This window comes from Thunnus albacares, chromosome 13 (assembly GCF_914725855.1).
Source record: "Thunnus albacares chromosome 13, fThuAlb1.1, whole genome shotgun sequence".
Lineage (NCBI taxonomy): Eukaryota > Metazoa > Chordata > Actinopteri > Scombriformes > Scombridae > Thunnus > Thunnus albacares.
In genome coordinates this window covers 14,722,204-14,742,527 of record NC_058118.1, presented here as the reverse complement: position 1 = coordinate 14,742,527, position 20,324 = coordinate 14,722,204, and the positions used below count along the sequence as shown (strand labels likewise).

The following is a 20,324-nucleotide window of genomic DNA, read 5'->3' as shown; positions in this document are numbered from 1 at the left end:
AATAAATGAATTGTGCATTTTTATACTGAGGTCTTGGCAATTGCATGTGAGACAATTTGTCACCCAAAACACAGAGGTTGTTTCTGATGCCCCCATAAAATCAAACAGTTGTTTCAAAAGCTCTGTAGTCAGTGTTGTTGCTGTTCTCTCCCACAGAAAATAAATGATAACCATTGTAAACAAAACAGATAAAACCCTATTAATAGGTCTGCATGCAATCTTCATCACATCCCAGCTCTGCCCTAGATGAACTTTAAATCACCGTTTGGCAATTGAGTTAAAGTGTGATCGTTTGTCTGCCTAATGGCGGGCTGTTAAAGGGGAAGAAATTGATGACTGAAATTAACTGAAGGCTTTTATACATGTAGATCACATCTCTCTTCTCCCTCCTCACAGACTCTGAGGGTACAGCAGTGTGTGAGATAGTTCACACAAAGTCTGAATCTGAGGGAAGACCAGAGAGAACCTTCCAGTTGTGCTGCAGGTATGAAACTGTACACATGTATTCAAAATATATGAAATGAAGGTATATGACGTCTTACAAAACCCTAATCAAACAAACTATGTATATTATTTTTAAGTTCTTGTATTTTTGTCCAATTTGCAGTTCTCCGGATAGTAAAAAGGACTTCCTGAAAGCGGTCCACTCCATCCTTAGAGAAAAACAGCGCCGCCAGCTACTTAAGACTGAGTCTCTGCCACCCAACCAGCAGTACGTCCCATTTGGAGGAAAGCGCCTGTGTGCCCTCAAAGGGTCACGGCCCACCATGAACAGAGCAGGTGACAAAGTTTAAATATATCCTCTAGTTCACAGTAACCTTAATTTGCTAAGGACCTATATGCCGTGCCAATATGTCAAACTTACTATGTTTATAACAATATTTGAACGTGACATTACCAAGATTTATCTTTTTGTGTCTGTTTAGCTTCAGCTCCATCTCGATCGCTGGCCCGCAGGAAGCTGGTGAGGAACCGCTTCACCATCGACACAGACCTAGTTTTCCACGGCAACAACAACAATAGCAACGATTCCGACCCCTCCCGCCACTCTTCCTACCCTTCCTCCTACTCGTCGCTGTCCAATCACGGCCTTCTTCAATCCCACAAGCCTCAAGGAGAGGACACGGACCGTTGGGTGGAAGAGCAGTTTGACCTGGGTCGCTATGAAGATCAGGGAGAAGGAATTGACGTGGGGCAGGTGAAGGAGACGGACATTTTGAGCGACGACGACGAGTACTGCAAGTCTGTCCGAGCTGCATCGTCAGAACCCGTCGACCTGGAGGGGAAGATGGACGGACTCAACCTGCAGGCCAGAGAGGCGAGGAGCCATAACCTGAACGGGCGAGTAGAGACTGGAAGTGAGGTCATCCAGGGCGTGATGCGGGAGGACGAAGTTGATCGAATGAAGCGAGGTGACGATTCAGGCTCGGTAGACTCCTACACCTCCTGTGGCGTCCCTCTATCCCGTTGTGCAACCCCCACTCTAAAGCTTGCCCCTTTGAAGCAGTGTGCCGTGGAGGGAGCCGCAAACAAGGACCATGATGTCATCTGGGTGCGACGGGACGACTTTACTAACGGGTGCAACAGTGACGTCTTCTGATGGGGATTAGAAGACGGGATGAAGAAAGGAGACAATGGATGGTTTCTTTCACTTTTTACATAAAGCAGGAGTGCAAGAAAATAGGGGAGAGATCTAATAGAAGCTTTAAATATGTAGAATTTGGAGGAGAACGTGTGTATAGAAGGTATTAAACCTCCCTGAATCTCTACACAACCCTCTCCTTTCCACCTCACCTGCATCTCCCCTGTTCTGACAATCCTAAAACCACCAGAGAACGCGCTGAGCTTTACCTGGGGTTTCTGTTGTGACCTAGAGATCCTCGTCCTGAGCCGCTTCTAGCGAACCTGGAAAAAAAAAAAAAACTGTTTTGGACATACATCCAGGCATTCCACACTTGGTATGAACAAGACAGCACTGCATGTACACGCAAGTAAACAAGCAAGTGTGTGTATGTATACTGTAGGTGCATATAGTACACGGAAGCACAGACACAGAGACTCTAGGCAGCTACTGTACCATGCACACATAAAACTGAAGAGACGCCATCACTGAACTGTGACCTTCTGGCCAAAAATGTCTATTTTTCAACACAGGAATGGGGGTGTTATATTTTTCTGACTCGGAAACTGTGTTTGTATTTTAACACTCAAGGGCTGTGTGTTAGTGAATTTCTCTTCAGGGGCTTTTGGCTTAATGACTGCTGTGTAAAAGATGGTGAGATCCAACTAGCTTTACTGTGCTTTAATTGTTTTAACTTAATATCAGCTGCACATCGGTGTATAGTCAGGAGTACAAATAGAGTGCCGTTAACCTCTTGTATAAAAAAAGTTTTGAAGCTCACTTTTGTCTCCTATAATAATATCTTTTTAAAAGATAGTTTGGACAAGAGATAGTCTACCTATTCTTTATTTAATTATTGCCTTTTTACTGTAATTTTTAATGTTTACACCACATTCAGCTGCCCAGTGTTACAAGCCACCCTTTGTGTGTTTGGTACCAGAAACGGGCTTAAGAGAGCCAGCGTTTGTGCCCTTCACATGAATGTCCAGTCTTTTATTCAGTTGCTTAAATAAAATGGCATTGTTATTTTGGTAACTGATGGATTTCATCAAGATCATTAATATACCAGACCCTTTCTCGCCCCAAAGGTCACTCTTCATGCTCCGTGTCCTTGATAAATAACATAATAATTCCCGCAACAATCCTGTTTTACTTGAATTTTCTTTGTTGTTTTGAAAGGGGGCGTTCGACAGAGCCATGTTAGTGACTGCTGTATCTCCTAGGAGACGAGCAGTCATGCAGTTGACCTTTCATCCTTGGATTGACTCAGTCCTCTTCTGCTCTCTCCCGCTCCTTTTGACCTTTGTCATGTCAAGCAGCGTCGCAACCCACAAAGAAGCCGGCTGAGTCAGACTTCACATCCATGACATTTGGTATCTTTTTATTTCCGCTTCACCCCTCCTGCATTTCTACTCTTATCCACCAGGCTGTGCTGTTTCACTATACGTCATCACAACAACACCTGATCACTGAGATCAACACAGTCATGCACACCTTTTAATGGATGTATTGTACATGCACTTAATACCCAGCTGTGAGGAGGGAAATCTGTGTGCTACACTGATTTGGAGTGTGAAGAGAGTGGAGGGAAATACACTTTGGATGTTCTTATTATTGTCTTTTTATTATGATGCTGGTTTCTGAGATTTTAGCTTGCTGGGTGATGCTCGGTAAGGACGTTCAGACTGTGAGGTACAATCACTTGTCCTTGGACAGAAATCCTGTGAGAATCCCTTTGACTCTTCCCTTTGTACTTTTAAAACTGTGTTCGTACATAAAACTGTGGAGTATTATCATTTTTATGTTAAAATAAAATTTCTACATTTAGTTTTGTGTGTAAGTGCTAATTATTTTTCATTTTCTGTGGTCATTCTGATGTCAAAAGGTTATTTTTCCCCCTCTGATACAAAGGTTAGTAACCTTTGTTAGTACATTTTCTTTCATAATCATCATAACCTCCTCACAGAGGTTACCTGGAAGATCACATTCAGTTGATCCAAAATAAGTGCTAATTGATGCCAGAGAATTTTGTAGATTCAGTGTATTGTCTTGAATTTAAGGTGTTACAAAAGAGAAAATGAAGCATCAAACACTATTTTAATGGATTACTAAGCAAATATTCTTAAGGTAAAGGCTGTTAGAACTTAAAAATGGAAGGGAGGCTTAAATGAGAAAACTGTGGCCTTGTATAAATTAAAAGGCATCACATGTAAGGTGTTCAAAGAAAAAAAATCAAACAAAATAAGGCACAAATATATAAAAAGTGAGATAAAATGTCTTTGAAATTCAATTTTTTCAAACCTTAATGGACCTATTTCAGTGTCTATAAAGTAACCTACCTCCTTGTATGTTGTAAAATGTATTCTTTAATTAAACATGAGGTAATATTATTGCAGCACCAGCAGACATTTATATGTATGGTATTTAACAGACGGCAATAGTTCTGCTCAGTATTCATATCAGGCAAGTGTAGTGTTAGGAGTGCTGCCCAAGGAGTCCTTCTGGAGAGGCTGGATGGTCATTTTCTCAGTTAATTAACTTTGTCTATAGGCTGTTTGTCAGAGGTCCAGGTTGAGTTGGCAGGTTTTGTCAGATCACTTGGCTTCCAGCTTTGAGAGAGTTCACAAACATTGTGATAAACAAAATGTCACTTCTGACGCAATGCTGATTTTGCTTGAAGACTGTGAGATGGCCAGCACTGGGAATCTTTGACTTTTTCAAATGTCACATAAAATTTAACCACAGCCCAGAGCCCAAAATACAGTTTTCATTCCGGGGGTCAATGAATGGCTTGTGTTGGATGTGTATTCATATCATTTGATACTCCAATAACATAAAAATCATCACAAACAAAACATGGAAATAATAATGGAAATAGTGTTCAGTCAGGTCTCCATGTCAGAACATTTTTGTGGTGATGAGTCTATTCATATAATGTGAAATGTGTCCTGTATTGAACTTTCTCTCAGAAGTCCTGGGACTTAAGGAAAAGCATCCAGCGACCCGGTCTGATAAAGACCTTGCTTGCCTGCAGTGAGAGATAATCTGGCATCTGCCCTGTAACCTGAAGATTATTTTCCTCTCATCAGGACCGGTGGGGAGAACCGCTGCCAATCCATCTGCTCCTTAATCCGAATCAAAGGGAGACAAACTAGCCAGAGATAACCAGAATTAGTCCACGGGTACTGTCAGTAGATAAGCTGTTCTGTCAAGTTTAAAGAAAAAAAAACAGCTTCCCATTATTTTGGAATTTTTTTTTTTTTTTTACTTGATTTAGTGTACTGTTGTGCTGTTGATGGAGTAGTAGTCGAAATTTATTTGTTTGAATATGTACGGTGGACAGCTGCTATCCTAAAACAAGTATGTCACATTTTTTGGGCAGTAGAATAACGATTGATTTAATGTCCTAAAGTCAGATTTTGCTATGCATTTTTTTATTTTGAGAAGTGTTACCGGAAGTCAATTAAATTTCATCCCGGCTGGCTTGACACTGATGCTTGCGCTCACTCCCTCTGGCTTCTACAGCCTTGAAGGCGCGCACCAGAGTGGACGCGTTTATTCTAGCTGACTGTTTTTTTTTTCTTTCTTTCTTTTTCGCAGCCAGTTTTGTTTTAAAGATGTGACTGGATTCATGTGGTGCATTAAAGTCTGGATTCATGTGACCGGCGGTGATCATATTCCGTTTCTTTGATGCCACGGAGTGATGCAGAGTGGAAAGGATCGCATTGGGAATGAAAACTTGGGTCGCGCACTGGAATGGCCCCGCCAGGTAGTTCAGCGCGTGCATAGAGGTTGCTTCTCTCTGTCATGGTGTCAGTATTCGCGGTGAGTTCGCCTGGAGCACCATGGAGAAAAGAAAAAGACTTTTCATCTGTCTTCTCTTCGCGGCGCAGCTCTGTCTGAGCACACCACAAGTCCTCAGAATCGGTAAGCGCAACAGCTGTTTACGCACGGTGTTGTTGGCGTTTCCCTGCGTGTCTGAGTTGTCAAAAGCAACAGTAGCCTGTATATGAGTTGTCCCATTTTCACACAGATATAGGAGAGCATCTTAGATGTGTGACATTAGACAAATATTTAAATAATGTCATTCTATTCCAAGTATGGTAACTTAATACCTTAAAGTTTTTATTTTTTTCCATATCCCAATTGGAATAAAACATGTTTTAATGTAATTTCCAAGGTGTTTTCCAGTGGTATTTTGTACCTTTTGTCCCAGAAACAGTGATTATGGGATTACTTGTTCTTATTATTATCTAAAAGGTCATGCTGTCAGTGAGGTTGAGTCAGCACAAGGGGAAAAAAAAGATTACCTGCTTTAAAGGGCAAAATTCACTTACAACTGTACTCCCCGCCGGTTAATTTAGTTTAGAAGACAAAATGTCAGTTGCAGACAGCTATGGCAAATATGTCTGAATCTGCCACCTCTCAGCCCTTGTATCAGTCTAGTAGTATTTCATCAACATGGTAGAAAGCAAAGGTCAGTAAAATAGTCCAAATTTATTTTAAATCACATATAAAACCTCAGAGCTGAAAATGAAAACTTCATTAATTCATCATCTTGAACAGACAATATCTTGTTGGTAATCATTATTTTGTCTTTTTTGTTGAAAAAAATGCTATTGCTGGAGGGAAAGTTTATATGGCAAATTACAAATCAATGAAATGAAATCAATGAACACTGGATTTCTGACTGAAAATCATCCTGTGAACCTTTAGCAGACTTTGCCATCAGAGGCTTTTTTTTTTAAGACCAGTCTTCATGAATCATTAACTATATTTAAAGTAATTTAAATTTCAATCTGACAAAGGAGGACTTGGGGGCGGCTGTGGCTCAGGAGGTAGAGAGCGGGTGGGTGTGTGTGTGTGTGTGTGTGTGTGTGTGTGTGTGTGTGTGTGTGTGTGTGTGTGTGTGTGTGTGTGTGTGTGTGTGTGAATGCGTGAATGAGAGGCAAAAATTGTAAAGCGCTTGGTCCGTTAAGGTAGAAAGGCGCTATATAAGTGCAATCCATTTACTATTTACTACTCATGTTCATTGCGCCACACACACACACACACACACACACAAGCAGGTGAAAGTAATTGATTATTGATTCCTCCCTGTATACTACTCTAGCCACTAGAGACTCCTGTCGGGGCATTTTCATTCAAAATATGCCCCCCAGCAGCTGATCTTGACCGACGCTGAAACCTATCCATCACTGAGATAGATGTAATGTAGGCAGTGAGGGCGATGTAATCATCCTCGGTCCTGCCGTCACAGCCAGTGTAGTCGAGTTGAGAGGAGTGAGAGAACTTCACCTAGACTTGATTAGACAGGAGCGCTGTGGGCTGTGTTCATTATACAAGCGTCTCACTTTCAGGCTTTGAATCAGACCAGAGTCGAACAGTAGAATATGTGAATCTAATTGACTGAATAAATTGAGAATTGGTGTCGCAGCCATGTGTCTGTAACTTGGAGAAGTATAGAGCTGTGGTAGGTATACATAGGCTACAGTGCTGGTCCTGCATCAGGTAATGTGCAGCAGGCTACAGGAACACCTTATATCTATATATATAGAGATATATTTCAAAATGCACAAAATTTGTTCGTTTTTTACACTTGAAATCTTGGTTTAGCATTTTAGGTAATATTTCTAATTTTTAGATGTGTCCTTTCCATGTGACACTATACATATACATGTATTAAGATAAATTAAAATAATTTGTGTTTGACATGTTTGTTTTTTCCCCCACAGAAAAGCTCAGTTACCTATCAAGTTCTTAAAATGACATCTGCTCTCTTTGCTTCATTGAACAACCCAGAATCTTTTAAACATGCAAATATTTTTCATTTCAAAAGTCTTCCCACTGGATAAGATGTCTCCTACTTCATTAAAATGTCCATTCTCAGTGTATGTTGCACTGGAGGCTTCAAGTGTCCATTTGTAAAACTTGCACAATTGGCTTCCAAACTTGTGATGTCATAAAATCCTGCCGGCATGTATACACATCTTAAACTCAGATGTAAGGTGAGCACAGAGAAACTTTCCCCTTCAGCAGAGGAATTTGAAAACAACCTTCTAATGTCAAACTGCATTTACATCTCTCTGCACATTCACAATGAAGGTCAAACATTGAAGTGAAGTAACAATAACATGTTTGAGTGGAGGCGGACTTTAAAGAGCTTGCAAAAAGGACAGAGAAGGTTGCACTGGTAGATGATACACCAGTGAAACCGCTCACAACCTGTCAACCCAAAATATATATTTTTTAACATAAACACCATAACTGCTTTTTACTCATTTGAAAAGTGTTGTTAGTATTATTGTTGTGTTGATACATACAAGCCATTAACAACTTGCACACTAGAGCCCGACTGATACTGGATTTTTGAGGCTGGTACAGATATTGATATTTGAGAATTTAAAAAATCTAATATTGATATCGGCAGACATTTGTTCTTTAGCATAAACACATAATATATGCAAACATTTCTGATAAAGATCAGCTAAAATGTGACCAGGATATGTACTGAGCGAGATGTTTTAAAGTTGAAAAACAAACCTGTCAATGCTCTTTGCTGAACAAACTATTCAGTTGCGATACTGTTTGGTAATTTTTACCACAAACTTTGGAATTTATGTACTGCAATTCCTTTATCAGCTGACATATGCTGCTACTGATATTCTCTGTGATGATCTAAAGTCTGTTTTTTTTTAAAATAAACAGGTTGTTAATTTACGTAATAGAAAAATATTTTTTGCCACCCAGAATATAAAAGTTGTATCTACAGGCTGTATTTTGTGTGATAACATCTCGTAGGTGTGCTCGGCTATGTGTTAGATCTCCTCTCAGAATGGGCAGAATTTTATTCTTTTTATCTGGTGAGGTCCACGTGCAGAGCTGAACTGGAGTTTAGCTCTGAGTCGCACATTAATATTCTGGACCATTCAAGAGCAATACGTTCAGCTTTGATGCTTCGGCTCAGACCCCTTGAACAACACTAGTACAGAAATTCACACAACTCTACAGATTTACATGCACAGACACCATCAGTGTGTGTGTATATGTGTGTGTGTGTGTGTGTGTGTATATGTGTGTGTGTGTGTGTATGTGTGTGTGTGTGTGTGTGTGTGTGTGTGTGTAAGAGAGAGAGAGAGAGAGAAATTGCAGAACTGCAAAGTTTGGCTCCAGGTGTCGCTTTGGTTGTTTAATTATGAGAACGTGTTGCGCCTTCTGTTAAGATTCAAGATTCAAGCTGTTTATTGTCGCTGCTTACACAAGTGCAATCATGTGAAAATATATATATATAAAGACACAAAATATAATAACAAAACATAAAAAGCAATAAAAAATATATACATGTATATATAGAAAAAGACAGAATCAAGACACAAAAAGATTGCATATACAATCATTGTTCAGAATGTTTCACAGATGTTAGATTGCATTTTGTGTGTGTCTGTATGTGTGTGGTGTGCGTGTGTGTGTGTTTGGGGGGAGGGCACAGTCGACAAAAATAAAAAATAGCAAAGTGTGACACCATGATCTTATATGCACACCTGCATACTGCACCATCTTGCTGCATTATCAAAGTCCTCATTACGGTTCACATGATCACAGTACTCATTACAGATCACATTATCATAGTACTCGTCACAGACTATGCTATTATTACTCATTACAGATTATATTATCAAAGTATTCATTACAGACCATATTATCAGAGTACATGGTACAGACTACATTATCGAGATACTCCTTTCAGTTTTACTGGCTGTCAGACAGCATGGGGGATACGCAAAAATTGATAAATGAATAAATGAAATAAAAAGAAAAAAAATACAACGCAGGATAAATCCCTGCCGTAGGTGAAGTTGTGGAGGTAAGAGCTTATTTTATTGCATTAGTAACTTCATGGCTGGATTCCATCTCTTAATGAATTTGGATTTCTGAAGCCTCAATGCATCGTGGGTCTTGTGGGATGTCGATATGCATTATTTCCCTTACAGATCGGTATACATCATTCCAGTAATTTTTCAGTTTTGGGCATGACCAAAGTGTGTGTGTATAGTTGTGCACCTGTGCCTGTGCTCAGTTCCTTCAGCAATAGCTGGATGCCGAGGGGTTTATCTTAACTGTTATATGTGGTGTTCTAAAAAAAAATCTGGATATAGTCTTCCTCTTAAATTCTCTCCATGTAAGTAACTAGGTGTGCCTCTAAGCATGCTTTCTCCCAAATATCTGATGGTATTTCCTGCCCCAGTTCAGTCTCCCAACTTTCTTTTATACATATTAAATTATTTGGGTCCATACATAGAAACACTTGATACATTGATGTTACCTAGCATGTTCTCTGCCTGCATATTTATCCAGAATTTATCCATTTCAGTAGGATTTATTCTTTTGTCCAAATCCTTATGTTTCACAATGGTGTTTGAAGCCTGTGTTGCCACACAGTCGTGGGTGTAGAAGGATTACACGAGGGTGCTGAGGACACAGCCCTGTGGCGCTCCCATTGTTAAATGGAGTTGCTTAAGTTAAGTTGGAGCTGTAACCTACATTCTTAATTTTATTCATTAGCTCTTTTCTCTCTAACAACTGGCCATTAGGAAAACAAATGAATCTCTCCTCAGCCAAATTACCAGAGTTTTGCAAAGATGGCCTCACTTCTGTTGAAGATATATACACAGATATACTGTGGAATTAGCTGCCTTAGTAACATGATCATTTATGTTGCTGGAAGAAACACACGGCTTTTGGTTGTGGGGAAAGAGAGGAAACTGTTGCCTGTCGTGGAGTTGCATGAATAACATTGGGATTCCTTTGTATCTATTGATCCTGCATCTCACAAAGCTCTTGTTGTGATGGGAAGATTGAGTTCAGGATGCGGAGTGAAACTGAGTCACTTCTCTCGGTCCTTTTCTCTGTCTGATTTAGTGGCACCTGTTTGTCCTATTCGTGAGCACAAGACAAATGATTTTGGAACCTGAAAGGGACTCAACCTGAAAGGAAGCTGTGGTCTTTTGCCATTGTGATTACAACTGTAGCACATACCGCTTTCATGATACAAAAACAGTTCCAAATGTGGCAATTTAAAGCAAAAAATCTCCTTTGTTGCTGTTATTTTAGTGTCAATGCAACACAAGAGTCGTGATCCTTTGTCTGTCTGCGTCTCTCCTTTTCTCCATTTTTACTCTGTCCCTGATTGCATTTTTGCCTTATTTACCCATTTGTACGGCTCTTTGGATTCGTTTTTGAGAACAAAATGTTTCTGCTATGTTTTCTCAGCCGGAACAACGGGGCACAGTGAAATGTCTGTCACGCTGTTTTACACCTTAGACCCTTTTTAGTCTCCCAGGTACATTTTCCTCCCGCCTGTAGCTACATCACCTCTCTCAAAGTGCACGACAATCTCTGCTGTCAGACAGGCACTCTTAACATCCAGGAGTGTCACTGTCACTGTCAGAAAAAAAAGAGAAGTCTCTTACTCGTCCAGCTCAGGGATATTTCAGAGCTATCTGAGATACTGAGTGGCAGATTGATGTGAAAACTGCCTCCATGGAAATGTAGTGCTAAATAGAAGATGACTCAGCTACAGTTTGCTTTTTGGTAATCATCATTTGGGAGTCGAACAGAGAGCAATGTAATGAAGAAAGGATGATTTTTTCTGTAATTCATAGTTATTTTTCTCCTGGTCAAAAGTGTGAAAATCAGTGAAACATGCTGGTACAATAATTGAAAGTAGAAAAATCTTCATGCTAATGTTCCTCAATGTTAATCATTCCATTTTCAATCGCTTATGTGGAAATCTAGCTTGTCCTTGAACTGTGTGGTAGTCTGATGAAAAATAAATGTGAGGCAACATAAGATGCTGCTCTCTAAGACCTCTCTATATTCTCAGACTGTAGAGTCTGTAGACAGATTGTGCTACAGTACTAAAATGTCTCAGTGATTAATGTAACAAACAAACAATGTGCAATAAAATTTCAATGTCTATAAATTTAAGTTAATGGCTGTTTTCATGCTACCAATCAAATTCTAAAATCCCCCAAAACAATCAATCAGTCAATCTTTCTTTTGAAAATAAGGTCAACACTTGTTATTCTACAGCATGACTGTATTTTATTTTACAAGGTTTTTTTTTAGTAAAAAGACACCAAAAAAATAACTTAACATTCAAATTTCATAATGAAAAAAAACAACAACAAAAACCAAAAAGAACTCAAGGTGTTCTGTTATGAATAGGTTTCATACCAGTATCCATATAACATGAATATATTTTTTACACGGTTGGGTTAGTATAAAATACTTTAAAAATGTAATATTGCGAGTAAATCCTTTGACAGGTCTTTCTTTTAAAAAATAATGTCAAATGATGCTGATTCTACAAAATGGTTGTATTTTTACAAGATTGTGCTAGCAGGAAATACACTGAAATTGAATTTTACTGTCAAATTCCATGATGATAAAAGTGGAAAGTCTTTCTTATAAAAATACTGTGAAATGATGGTGATTCAGCAACATAGCTGTATTTTTTTGCAAGGTTGTGTTCTCATGTGCAAGTCAAAAATCATTTTGTTCAAAAATGAGAAACCCAGAATCTGGTGATTTACAAAACTGTGCCTCCTGGGTTCATCTCTGGATATAATTCTCTTTTCTGTATCACAGCTTCCCCATCTCTTTTGAACTTTCTAGTGAAGCAGAAATGCCATAAAACATTGTTAAATAACACAATTAATTAGCACGGAGGCAAAATTAAAACTTGAAATTTATGTCTAGACTAGATTGTGTTTGAGGCATTACAAGGCAGACTCGGTGCATCTTGAGTGTGCTTGTATTTTATGCAGATAACATACACCTGCATACAGAAACATGTTAAAAGGCATTTATGCAGTCTCGTGGGTCCTCGGAAACTTTTAACAGCCATTTATGTTGTCTAGTAGGCCAGATGGATGTGGGTTCCTGAGGCACATTATTCCTCATTATTTGGGAACTGAATGAATGCTTTTAGTGCTGTGAGGTACATTAATCCATTTGCAAGGAAAAACCACCTTGTTTAAAAAAAAAAGAAAAAAAAAAAAGAACATATTTTATAACAGCCGCAGTCACAACAACAGAGTTCAAACTGCTCCGCAAGAAGGCACGCATGACAAATATAAAACATAATTATTTGTAATTAAATAGAGAAGTGAGGGATGGATGGTGTGAGATTCTGTAAACACACACACACAGACACACACAAACAAACATCTTTAGCTCCCTGGTGGGCTGTTGAAGAGACTGATCAGGTCTGCATGACGTGTCGGCACAAGGCTCAGATTCGTTCTTCAGCTTTTTGTTTGTTTTCCTCCCACCGCAGCAGGCAGATAAACCTCTCATCCATCCGGTGTACTGTACCACACATTTACATTTTTACGTCACGGCTGTCTTGACATTCATGTACCTCCTAATCACAGTAACTGCAGAAGAAATAGCATTTTTATGTTAATGGCCTAATTGTTCTTGATTATAATCACTGACTGGCTGCATTTACAGATATGTGACCAGGACAACTGCAGCACTTTGAACTGCATTTCTCGTATGAAAGGTGCTATACAAATACAGTTATTATTATTATTATTATTATTATCTTGTGAGAGCCCGTGGGTACACTAAATTATCTATGCGTCCACGTTGTGTGAATGCACAATAATCATAGGTGTTTGTGAAGAAATTAATATTCCATATTAATACACTGAAGCATGTGTAGAAAAGCAACCAAAAACTCATGAATATTAAGCTTCATAAACGACAGAGATACTGTTGGTCGTTTTGTGAAATCTGAGGGAGTGACATGTATCATCATCCATTTATCATGACTGCCAATTTACACAGCCAGCTATTAAAATCAGCTTGGGAATAATTTACATTGTGTCCAAGATGTGCTTTCTTGCTGAGAGTTAATGAGAAGTTGAGAAGTTCTCATTGAGAGAAGTGATACTGCGGTCCAAGTGATATCAATCTTCTTATCTAACACCTGGGAAAAAAGTGAATGAAGTCAAACTATTCCTTTAATAATTGAGATCTTTGGCTTCTAAAGAACAGAAGTTTTATAGAAAAAAAAAGTCATATTCTTAAGGTATTATTTTGGATCATGCTGAATGAGAACAATGTAATTGTTTGCATGTGCCGGAGTCTAATACTCACTCCAACAATTATCCAAGCATGTATGATGATACACACCCATTTAACCTATCTTGGACTTCATTCTGTGCTTGGTACACCCTGTACATGCACAACCATTACATAATACTATACACTATATTGGAAGCTACATACAGTGTACTATGAGTCATAACAACCTTTTGATTGATGATACAAGTGGATTAAATGTCTGATCCCATGTGCATTATTGATACTTCCTTACAGTACAGTTTGATAACTCCTGGTGTGCTGAAAAAGTCCTGCAGGTTGATTTAAAAAAAACAAAAAAACATGTATAATGTAAACAATATATCTGGACTAGAACCTGAACTAGAGTAAATGAGTGCAACGGTGCTCAACTGCTGTGGTGCTTCTGAGAAAACAATCACAACAAACATCCAGGATTTCTGCTCTACTGTTGTTGCTGCAAAAGTTATTGTTATCATCTGGAGAAAAACAGGAAACATTTTTACTAGAAATAAACAGTACATGATGATGATGAATAAACATGTTGATCAAAGGGTTGAAAATTAGATTCAGTCTAGGGGCAAACATTTGCAGAATCAGAGAGAAAAAACAAATCTATGTCATGCCCTAAAAATGTAACTTACAAGACTGACAATTACCAATTATCAGTTTTTGTGTGCTTCTCTGTCTTGACTGATGTGACTTGACTTGTCTTTCAAAAGCCTGTTTTGAACATCCACGAGAAGCTCTTAAAGCCTTTTTATTTCCTGCTCTTTCACACTGCGGCAGCAATTATGCTACTTCCATTTCATCTTGCCTTTGAGTCCACACTTCACATCTTCTACACCTAGATGACAGGATGTTCAGTTTCAGGGCACTTTCAGAAGAGTGCCTGAACAGCGTTGTACCTGCTGACAGCCGGTCCATGCAGCTAGTACAGAGTGTGGCCTTGGGTCCCCGTAATGTAAAAATGAGAGCACGCTCAGTGAAAGAGCAGCTACCTTTTAATCTGTACGACTTTCTCCCCACTTCAAGAAACAAGGTGTTTAGAATATACTTTATGCCTCGGAGTAAAAATAGTGATTGTTCATCTTGGAGCACATAATATTCATCTTCATTTGCATGCTTCTCTTGGAATTCCAAATTAATTCTCTGCTCGTAGAATATTAGAGGCACTAAAACTACAAGTGTTATCTTTTATTGCGGACATAATGTATTATGGCTTTGTTTATGATTGGGAGATTTGGTTTGCATAAAAAGAGCTATCTGAAATGATCCTTATTAACTCAGGCTGCAGAGAGCATTTGGTGTAATTTTAGATTGTGCAGTCTGTTGAGCTGCTTTGTACAACAAATACATATGCATGTTGTAGACCAGCTCACTGTAGGCCACTTGTTTATCCTATTCACATCTGCTGTCAGTGAATGGGATAAAGACTTCAGTTTTTCATACTGTAATATGTTGTACTTGTTATATCATATGGTAGTACTTTCTAATATGGTGAAAGCTACTACAAGGTGCCTCTATATGACCTACATGAGAAAATGAGATCATCAGAGAAGATTGGCTATTTCTATATAGTTATTCTAAATGCTTGCCACCAGTTCGAATTTCCCATGAAATGAGACAAAATGATTTACGGCATACAGACCGGAAGAGCCTATGTTTATATTACTACATTATGTAGCATTGTAGCATGAGGGAGTACAAAGATGTCACTAGGAAGGGGCGGGGGGGAGACATTTCTCTTTGTTTGATAACGTTAAAAGTAAAGTTAGACTTGTTGTTGGCTTCCCAACTCATTTTAAAAATGAGGAGCAGTGGTTGAGCGAGTGGATGAAGAGAGGGAGTAGCGGTAGCGAGAACAAAGCCATTAATCAGAGAAATAAAACATTATTTTCTGATTGTTTCACAGTGGTTACATTCTAAAGCACAAATAAACACGCCCACACCTCCACACACAACCCTGTGGGAAGGTGCCGCATTGCCGGATTTTGTGTGAATGCAACCTTACATGTAACCTAGGTGTATGGACGATACTTACTAAAACAAAGTTTAATTTGCTTCATCATCGTTATATTAAATTTTTAATCTTACATAGTCACAAACAGATACATTACCTCATTGCTATGCATCCTGCAAATAGCTGTGTTTAAAAAAGAAAAGTAGTATTAGCGTCTTTCTTTCACTCACTTCCAAAACAAATGCATGCGCTAGCCAAGATCTTTACAATACGAGGCAGTGGTGCTCATGGGAAATGCAGTCTTCATTCCAGGAACACACTACTGCTGTTGTCCACAGGGGCCGCTAAAATCAAAAGAAAATGAAAGTTCCGTGTAGTAACTTTAATAAATCATGTTCTAATGCTTTAGAGATCTTAGAGATTAATTATCAGCCATTAATAAGAACATTAAGAATTAATGCTCAGGTCTTTGTTCCTTAGAACCTTTGGATTCAAAAATGAAGAAATTCAGGAGAATTTTATTTTGTAATTCAAATACAGTAGCTTTATTGTTAAAAAAAAATAATGGTAAAAGAAAGAAAATAACCAAAAAGTATTAAAATATTGTCACCTTCTATTTTTTGGACTAAAATATTATTTACTTCAAAAATAAAAACATTTTTAAACTGGAGGGAAATTAATTTTAATCTTAGAATAAATTTAAATAAAGTTAACTATAAATAAAATACATAAAACAAACTTTCATGTAAAGAATTTGTTACTTTTGGGAATGAGTTCTTTGCTCTGTGTTTGTATAAAACATTATTCAAATTAGACTTCAGTTCTGTTACTGTTTACACCTTTTTAAAACATCTCCTCAGCATTAAATGGGACATGTGCTGAGAATTATTTTTGGACACTTAAGACTTATCTCTGTTTATATTATGTTTACAGTTTGGTTTGATTTTAAATAATCATTTGCTGTTTTTACTTTCGTTTTTACATATCAGATGCTGTATGAGAATCTGAATTATAAAAGCCCCCTCAGGAAAATTTGTGATTTCTGATATTATATAAATAAAACATGACTTGACTGTTTGATTTCTGGTCTTCTTGAAAAGGGTTGCAGACAATCTGAACCAAAATCCTTTTATTATTATCTTATTACAAAACTACAGTCTTGATTATTAAAATCTTTTATTGATAACTGCAGACATAATGGCTTAGAAAAAGTGAGAAATCCGTCAGCATTTATTAATGATTACCAACATTTGTAACTGCATTAAATAGGATAGGAAGGATATATACCTGCCAATGGGATTTACAACCTAGCAAGCTATATATTTTTTTATTATTATTAATGGCTTATAACTGAACTATAAATCATAAGTCATTAGCCACAATACAACCCTTTATAAAGAATTTGGTCCAATATATAACACATATTAGAAAATGGTACCTATAATATTAAAGAAATAACATCCACAGCATGAATTCAGGTCACTTCAACGGTTCACTGAGGCCATGAAGTTTGTTGTTCTGCTGGTAATTTCCTGTACTTGATGAAATAAAAGCAAACTCATCAGAATATGCTGTTTGGTGTAGAGAACATAAACATTTTAAACAGTCTTCATTCAGTTGCAGACAAGATTTTCGCAATGCTCTTTATTTCTGGTGTCCATCCTCTTATTAATACACATCATTGCACTCTGTTTTCATTAACAATGGTTTATATATTTACATTCATCTGCTGAAACATTATGATTTTATGTCCCACTCATTTATCTGTCTCTCCATATCTGGTTTAGCAAACCTCAGTAATTAGAGCTCTAAATGAGAGGGTTTGGTACATAGTACACTGTTCAATTTAATATACAGCCATCTGTATACTAAACAAATTCATGCATGCTACTGCAGGATGCTTTGGAAGCACTCAGTAAATTGCATGCCATTAGTAACCTGTGAAAGCCTTGTTTTCAGGCTGACTGCACCGCTTCGTTAAGTTTGTGTTTGTGGGTTTTAAAGGCTTTATTTTAACCAAATGTGGCAGAATTTCTCAACCCACACAGGAGCAGAGAATTCATCAAATCAAGATCTGCTATCACCAAGGCTGCTGCTGTTACAATGTTTGTGCACATTGATAATGACAGTTATTACTAAAGTTCTGTTCTGATTTCAACCTTTTTTTTTGTCTCCCTTCTCCTTCTCCATGTGCAGGTGGTATATTTGAGACACGGGAAAGTGAGCTAGTGAGTATGGACGAGCTGGCTTTTAAGTTTGCTGTAAATAACATAAACCGCAACAAGACTCTGATGCCCAACACTACTCTCACCTACGATATTCAGAGGATCAACCTCTTTGATGGCTTTGAGGCTTCCAGGAGAGGTAGGAAGTCATTACAAGATTACCTGTTATTACTGTAGATGATGACAACATAACCATATAAATCACTCATGTGTCTGTTGTGGATTAAGAGTGCTCTGTGGAATCAAATATTGTGAAATAGTTAGCAAGTCCAGAATCATAAGAAAATGAGAACTTGTAGAGGCTGTAGGTTTAAGGTTTATTTTACAAAATTTCCGTCATAATTCCATCAGCAAAGAATAAAATCATGTTAAAGATAAAGAATTAAACACTAACATTGGAAAAGGTGTATTTTGCCCACTATTGAGCTGCTGATAATGTCAACATTGATAAATTGAGTGAAGCTTGATAATTGTCACTATTACCTTACAGTAGTACATTGATCATAAAATAAGGAAATATGTCTCACTTTGGGTAATAAGGAAAATAGTTCAATTCTCCTTTAAAAACTATCCTTTTAATAAAAAAATATATTCAGAAAATAGTTAAACTTGTTTCCATAGGAAGTGAACCTAGTGTGCAATGGGAAATTGGGTCTAGAAACAATCTCCAATCTACCTATGTAAAAGTCACCTACACCTGAAATCAAAAACCTGCTGACTTTGTGTCATTTTTTACTTTCAGTATGTGACCAGTTAGCTCTCGGGGTGGTTGCTGTGTTTGGCCCTTCTCACAGCTCCTCAGTCAGTGCTGTTCAGTCCATTTGCAATGCTTTGGAAGTCCCTCACATACAGACTCGCTGGAAACACCCGTCAGTGGACAACAAAGACACTTTCTTCATCAACCTGTTTCCCGAGTACACTGCCATCGCCCGGGCCATCCTGGACGTTGTCACCTTCTTCAAATGGAGAAAGCTCACAGTGGTCTATGAGGACAGCACAGGTGGGGCAATATATAATCAGTATTTACTCTGTAATACACTGTAACACACTTATCTTGATATAATAATACCATAATAATAGAATATACAGTATCTTATATTATGATATAACTATTATATCAATGCATTACCCATCTCTACACCTTGATATGAAATTTAAGGTTTAAACAAACATAAATCACTAATTTCCTAAATATCTTTGGTAATAAATAACTGCAGATTGCATTTTGTGTATGATTTTACTTCCCACTACATTACTCAACATCAGCGATAACATTTCAAGACATTTAAATTAAAGAACTGAGAGGGAGAACAGGTCGAAAGTCCTGGCTCATGTTTTCTCAACCTTACAATATATTCATATGTCATGGTTATAATTACTCACAAAATGTAATTCCGCTGTCTACCCCAGCCACCTTTTTCATAGTAACCAGTGAACCCAATCTGTGACGGGGCACGAGTGCTTCATATCAAACAGCTCGCTGTATTCTTGCCCTCTGACTGCACACCACAACACCGACAGCCTCAAATCCAGCCATGTCCCAGATAGAATCCCTGCCTGCGACCCAGAGAATATGAAATGTCGTTGTTGAAATGTCATAGTTTATAGATTTTTTTTTTTTTTTTTACCTTTTATGTTCGATCAGAAATGTATTTTCCTGAAATGTCACGCAAACACTTTCTCAATTACACACTGTTGTGCACATAGAAGCACAGGATATAGGAACGAGGGGAGTGTGTGGAGGCTATACAGGTGTGTGTTTGTTTGTCTTTGATGCGTTTAGAGGAAACGAAGGAAAAGAAGTTGGGCAGCAGGTTGGTGCAGTGAACAAGGATCACATCCCTCAATCAGACGATAAGTCCCCATTACAGCAAGTACATGTCCTGCTGAAGTGTCCTTGAGCCAAACACTGAACCTGAGGAGTGATGTTCTGTATCAAACCCTGACCTTTGACCTTCCTGCAGGTGGAGAGGGAAAAAGACATGTCCAAGAGGGGATAACTGAAAGGTCTAATTGTCCATTTTTTAGGTCTGATGAGGATGCAGGAGTTGATCAAGGCTCCGGCAAAGTTAAACTTGAAGATCAAGATCCGCCAGCTGACCCCAGGTAACCAAGATGCCCGGCCGCTGCTTAAGGAACTGAAGAAAGACAAGGAGTTTTTTATAATCTTTGACTGCTCCTATCGCATGGCTGCCGAGCTCCTTAAGCAGGTGTGTACAGGGTTTGATATCAGTTTCTTTTAATTAGTCTGTTCCTCTGTTCCACAGATTTTATAACACATTTATGTGTCCTTTGAGGACAACACATTTGATGATGATTATTATGTTGAAGAAATCATATGAAATCTATTTGCCTTGTTTATGAAGGCTTTTATTGTGATTCA

At 38.2% G+C, this 20,324-nt stretch overlaps 2 protein-coding genes across 15 annotated transcripts in view; both read left to right on the top strand.

Moving 5' to 3' along the window:
- Positions 1 to 3,448, top strand: part of LOC122994988 (rho guanine nucleotide exchange factor TIAM1-like) — a 76,975-nt gene extending 73,527 nt beyond the window's left edge. For all 8 annotated transcript variants that reach the window (XM_044369864.1, XM_044369861.1, XM_044369863.1 and 5 more), the window contains 3 exons: positions 397 to 484; positions 608 to 780; positions 927 to 3,448. In XM_044369864.1, coding sequence (XP_044225799.1) covers positions 397 to 484; positions 608 to 780; positions 927 to 1,600 — 935 coding nt within the window. In that variant the 3' untranslated portion in view covers positions 1,601 to 3,448. The remainder of the gene's footprint in view (positions 1 to 396; positions 485 to 607; positions 781 to 926) is intronic.
- A 1,310-nt stretch (positions 3,449 to 4,758) lies between these two features.
- Positions 4,759 to 20,324, top strand: part of grik1a (glutamate receptor, ionotropic, kainate 1a) — a 36,571-nt gene continuing 21,005 nt past the window's right edge. For 2 of the 7 annotated variants that reach the window (XM_044371672.1, XM_044371673.1), the window contains exons 1-4: positions 4,759 to 5,548; positions 17,913 to 18,080; positions 18,684 to 18,941; positions 19,970 to 20,151. In XM_044371672.1, coding sequence (XP_044227607.1) covers positions 5,467 to 5,548; positions 17,913 to 18,080; positions 18,684 to 18,941; positions 19,970 to 20,151 — 690 coding nt within the window. In that variant the 5' untranslated portion in view covers positions 4,759 to 5,466. Of the gene's footprint in view, positions 5,549 to 17,912; positions 18,081 to 18,683; positions 18,942 to 19,894; positions 20,152 to 20,324 lie in introns of those variants that run through there. The other 5 variants (XM_044371669.1, XM_044371667.1, XM_044371668.1 and 2 more) reach the window with 4 other exon arrangements.